A 6,088-nucleotide genomic window follows, 5' to 3' on the forward strand; every position below is an offset into this window, starting at 1 on the left:
TAATGTTTTAAAGTGTTATAATAATAATAATAATAATAATAATAATAATAATAATAATAATAATAATAATAATAAAGATATTCTAGCAGGGAGCCCACGCCACAAAAAAGTGGTTTTCAGTGGGGCCCTTCATAAAATAAATAAATAAATATGATAAAAATGGTTAAAAAGTGTTCAAATAATACAGCAAAGCAAAGAAAACAGTTCAAGAATCTTACTTGATCTTTTCCAGGTAGTCAGTAGTGCTGTTTTGGTTAGCCATGCTGGAGATGGACTGATTTGCAGCTCAAAGTCTAACCGGTGCCTTTTTACTCAAAGTAGTCATTGTATGGTGCCTCTACAAACATATCGTTAAATAACATTGGCTCTTAGTTTATGAAGGCTTTTATATAATTATGTAGAATTACTGTTGTATGTTAGAATTACACATGCACAAAAACTCTAAAGTATTAAACTTTAGTGGTTATGAATAATAAATTGACAGCCATAGTTAAAATGTGCAGTATATTTCACTTTGTACTGTGAACATGAAGGAAGTCAAGTAGGATTCTCCCTACATAGAGTTTGCAAAGAGTTTGGCACAAAAAATGAAGCATTTTTATTACTGCTCGGAGAAAGAAAATTGTAAACAAGTGTAAATTGGTAGGTGAAGGAATTGTATAGGCATATGTTGTTACAAACCATTTGCAATACCGTAATCCAGAGCTACTGCTGTCTCAAACGTCCAGCATCTTGCAACATTCCTGATTGTGTATCCACCACCTCCGAGAACCAAGAGCGGCAGATATAACTTCTTTACAAAGTCTTCACACACTGTGCATGTCCTGCAATCAAAATTAAACTTGTTCACACCCACGTATTACAGTACTATGACCTCTTGTTCATCTCAAAAAGTTTTGGGGGCCATTGAGCCCCTGCAGTAAATGATTCCAAGGAAATACTGAATACTTCAAAGATTGACAGACTTCCAAAAACCTTCAAAGTTCCAAACTACTCCTTTACCTTGGCTATTCAAATAGTTGATTGAATACTTGTACCTAACTAAGGGATTTCAGGCTTGTACCTTTAAGGAGCAGATTAAAACAGCCAAGTCTGTCACCAGCTAAAGAGTCGGCTCCACACTGAAGAACAACAGCATTTGGTTTGTACATCTCCATTACCTTTGAAACAACCTGGAGAAAGAATTAAAAGTTTTGTATTTGTTAAAATGGCCAAACACAGTAGAACCCTACCATACACCCTGTCTGAAAACCTGATCATGCATGCCAATCATAATGCCCCCCAAGACAAAATGCCAACAACATAGCATCCCTGTTTTTTTTAGGTGGAATATGTTTGCTTGTATTCTAAAACCTTTGAATAGCAGGGTTTTAAGAAGAAGGGAAGTTTTTCTTATGTGAATTACCGGTAGTTATTTCCTATATGCTTTCGAGGGGAGATTTTGTCAGGGGCATTTTGTCTTGGGGTGTTTTAACTGGTTACCCTCATCATTTACATACATAAATGGCTGGCACAAACCTAGTCTTAAAAATTTAACCTGCCAAGGTTTCAAGGTCATAGTATTTGCCATACATTTTCTTTAATAAATATTATTCTTGTTGAGAGAATTGGGTTTTTCACAAAACTGCCTTTCCGTAACTCTTCATGGCTTCGTGAATACATTAATGATACATGTAATGTGCTGTACAAAAGTAGGATCTTTCCCCTACTGGATTGAAGATTTGTTCATAAGACTCATCATCATCTCCATCTCTGAGAGGAAAGTTCACAGCGTAATATTTTCCTTTACCTGCTCCAATGTCCTGTGAGTAAAGAAAAAATAATGCATTCATTTGATGCAAGTAAAAATAAAGCTTCCACATAATGCAAATACCAATCCAAATAATTTCCTAAGTTTTCAAAGAGAGTGTTGCGGATGAAATTCCCTTGATAAAGGTTTACTGAGATAGATTCTCAAGCTGTTTGATATGATTTATAAGCCATTTGGACAGAAAGCAGTCAGTGCTTTGGAAATTAAACTAAAAACATTGTGCGCACTATAGTTAACCAGATGTAATTCTCTTGCTGTTGTTTTTCACAACCTTTCTAAAAATTGCCCTGGAATGGGATCATTGTCCAGGTCAAAGAAAAGTTTGGTTTTTAAGCTCTTAACATGTAATGTTATACTCACCCTAAGATCACCGGTCCCAGGGAAATATTCCCCATATTTATGAAATGACACTGTCATGACGCGGTCAGTGGTGTAAAATGCCTCCTCCACTCCATCACCATGGTGAATGTCAATATCGATGTACAATACGCGCTGGTGGTACCTGACAGAATCATAGAAAGACATTATAACAATGGAATTACTGTGTCTATGCTAATGATGGCCAATGGTTGACTTTGATCAACAGAGGGTAGTTAATGGAGTCAGTGCCTTTGTTAAGACTGATAACAGGTAAGAAATAAAGCTGGTTTTCTATCTGCTTGCTTTACAGAAACACTATTTCAGCCATTACTTAGTTGATTTGGAACGTGCAGTGCTCTGCTGGTTATTGTATTGGAACTCCGGATTGTAAGTTTTCAGTTCAAGCCATGGCCAGGGTTGTTGCATTGTGCACTGGGGAATATCAATAGTACTGGCAAGTTGTTGGAGTAGCCTAACAAACATGCTGGAGGATAAGGCCTGCATCACGGTAGAGTTATGCACGGGAAATGGTTACCGGTAGCCAGGTTCAACTCCATAAATACAGAGACAAGCACACAGAAGTTACAGGTCTATAGTAACATTTCAAACTATCCTCCAGTGCAATCAGAAAGGAAAAATATAAAATGAAGAAACTATTCAACACTTACTTCAGTAGCTCCAGAATTGCCAGAACAATGTCATTGACATAACAAAACCCTGATGCTTCAGATTTCTTGGCATGATGCAAGCCACCGGCCCAGTTAACTGCAATGTCTGTTTGTTGTTTATTTAGTTTTACTGCTCCCGCTGAAAATCAAGAAAGTAAAAAATTCAAGTTTAAAATACTCTTTCTACAATAAGATTTAGATAACAACAGAAGAATTGCAATTTAATAAAAACAAACAGTGTTGTTTACCAATAGATCCCCCAGTTGACAGCTGACAAAACTCAAACAAGCCATCGAACACTGGACAATCCTCTCCTACATTGACTGAGAAATAAAACACAAGAATTTATTATTGATACTATACTGCCTGTTAAAGGGCCTATGTCATGGTATTTTCGTTATTTAAGAGCTCTTAACTTCAAATTGGCAGAGCAAATTTTTTAAGTCTTTTATTGGCAAAATCACGGCCACATAACAAGGATGATTTTCAAGCATTGTAAATGATTCTTTCATACAAATTGAGATAAACTTAGGGCCGATGTTTTTCAAGTTTACCCGAACGCAATCGGTTTTAATCTTCGCAAATTTTGCCCATCCATGCCCCTTTTTGGCCTTGCTGTGTTTCTTTTGAGTTCTTCTACAGTTAGCCTTTATTGTGATATTTCAGTTAATTCTATGACCAGTTGGTCAGTGCCGAAATTGCCTAAAATTGCGTGACATAGCCCCTTTAATAAAGACTTATAATGCTACAACAATCACTCGATTGGGTTGTTGTGCTATCCCAATATTTTTATTTCACCAATCCAGTCGGGGGAACAAGTGCCAGTTGACGGCGACATCACTTCTCCGAGAAGTGACTGAGCCCGCGGTTTTCGTCCCAGAAGTTGCTAAGCAACATGACGTATTTATACGCGCAACGGCTTTCGGAGTACTCGTGAGCGCTCATGCTTGTTTTTCATTGGATGAAATTATTCAGAAATTCTTCAAGTGCTTCAACGAAGATTTCCCAAAACTGGCACTTATTCCCCCAACTGAATTAACCAATCCATCTTCAAAATGCTAGCTGTGACCGTGAAATATGTTACATTGCACCACAACCGGCATTCAGACTCACTCCCAGCTCATAACCCTAGTGCTCAGCCAACCATAATCTTATGTCGAAAGCCACTGTAAAATTTACTTTCTACTTCGTAGTTGCAACCAGATTTACCAGAAGTGGAGGGTAATGTTAAGAAAAATTATTGTACATCTTAATAAGGTGGCTGTGTGTCATATTTACAATAAAATCAAGAAATTCTTATGAAATCAGTTATTTTTGGTAAACAAAAACTTATCCAAAGGGAAAACCCTCAATTATAAGAGAAACAATCAAAATCTATCATAATTGTGGCCTCTTCCACAGTGGTCATAAAAATATGAAACATTACATAACAAGAGAGATAGAGTCAGTACTACAAACACAACACTATCCAAGTTGGAAGAATGCAAGAGGAAATGGAAACCGCATGCTTATTCAATAATTCTTGTACTCACATCTTTGCATTTGCTTTGTATACTCTGACATATTATCAGGCCTGATAGTCTTCAGGAATTTGATGTAATCATCTGAATGGTATTTAGTCATCTCATCCAAGTTTGCTTTGTGTGGGCGCTAAATTGAAGAAACGTGAAAAGAGATAAACGAATGACATTTCATTTCATTCAAACGAAAGAAAGAAATGACAGTCCACGCAACACCGCTTACAATGTAATGAGGAATCTGGAATATACACTTACGTAGATCTCCATTTTCCTGTACAATCCATAGTTAAGAAGCAAGTTGTGGGTCATTCGAATGCGATGTGGCTTCATCGGGTGGCCTTGGCCGTAGTAGTAGTTACCGATGTCACCTTTGTTCAGAACGCGAAAAAGACGAAAGAACACGAAGGCAAAATTAGGCTATATAAACACCAAAGTAAGCCTTCAAACTTCTACAAACTTGTCTTTAGCAAGTTTTCTACAAGTACGCACAGGTTTGGCAGTACATTTGACGCTTACCATCGTAATAGTAGCAAACTCTTTTCTTTCCGCCGGGAGTTGTGTACGCCATGCCGGTGATAATTCTTGCTTTCTCGGCGCTACTTTGAAACAGAGAAATCGGTCACGTGATCATCTTTAGCCAATCAGAAGCAGTATTTCCAGTCAAATTATTATTTTCTATTACTTCTCAATAAGCCTGCCAGCTATTGAGCCATTAATGGATTAGAATAATAATCCTATGAGCACGCTACGCTAGAATTTTCAAATACTACCAAAAGCCTTTGTATTGAATTTCGTTTCCGTCTGAGAATCAGGCTAGGGACAACATAAATAAAGCGAACAAGGAATCAACCATGTCACATTCGTCCACGAGGGGTATAAAGGTAAGGTAAAACTTTATTTATGCAGGGTGGCCCATTCAGCACAGTGGCTGGTCTCCAGAGGGGCCCTGCTAAATACGAGGGGTGATTTCTGTAAGTTTATATGCACTATTATGCAGGAAAACTAGAGAGAATGAACACTACTATCCACGTCTTCCAGGTTGCGTAACGCTAGCGCTTATCTCGTTCGAGACCGTTTTAACTTTGACAATTTTTTTCATAAAAAAAAACTTAAAGCTTTCCCCAATTATTTCGACTGGAAACCAAACCTCGTCATCATCAGTCCTTGTAGCGCCATTGGACGCATTAGGCCTCAAAACCAAACCTCGCTGGAGTCAAATCTCCTCTGTACTCTTCTTTCTTTCTATATGCAGCCAGACAACTTCAAACAACATTGCAACTTGTATGTATGATTTTTGGGGGGCTTTGTGTTGTTTTGTGGGGCTTTGGGAAACGATCGTATACCAAACTTTAAGTCCGCATCCAGCAGACCAGTATGATATCGCTTCCCCTCCCTCGTGTTTTAAGGCACAACAAATCTCTACAAACCAAACTGGGTTTGCGATGCTGCCAAAGGTGAACAAACGTGTTGTGACATTTGTTTACGATTGGACGCACGAAAATTGCAGGGGGGGGGGGGGGGGGGTGCGCTGGTAGGAAGTCGTCATGTCAAACTGAATCATCCTTGTTCCCCGGAGGCTTTTTCCATTCCCCTCCTTGTTTATTTGACCTCAGGCCTCTTCTATTTAGGAATGCGCTCTTGGTACGACTTTTCTAAGGGGACAGACCAATTCTAAAGGGACAGTAATTTTAACAAGTTAACAAGTTGGAGCCAGAATTGTGCATCAGTTT

At 38.3% G+C, this 6,088-nt stretch overlaps 1 protein-coding gene across 1 annotated transcript; it reads right to left on the reverse strand.

The window, feature by feature from the left end:
- Positions 1–308: 308 nt before the first annotated feature.
- On the reverse strand, positions 309–4,950 carry LOC144639730 (histone deacetylase 2-like). The gene is given in 11 exon segments (XM_078499030.1): positions 309–337; positions 682–805; positions 808–824; positions 1,064–1,172; positions 1,710–1,802; positions 2,171–2,312; positions 2,839–2,977; positions 3,087–3,161; positions 4,371–4,488; positions 4,614–4,726; positions 4,875–4,950. Coding segments are annotated over 11 exon segments (1,011 nt in total). The 5' UTR covers positions 4,927–4,950.
- Between the last annotated feature and the right edge of the window lie 1,138 nt (positions 4,951–6,088).

This window comes from Oculina patagonica, unplaced genomic scaffold, assembly GCF_052425735.1.
Source record: "Oculina patagonica isolate OP01 unplaced genomic scaffold, crgOcupat unplaced1241, whole genome shotgun sequence".
Classification (NCBI taxonomy): Eukaryota; Metazoa; Cnidaria; class Anthozoa; order Scleractinia; family Oculinidae; genus Oculina; species Oculina patagonica.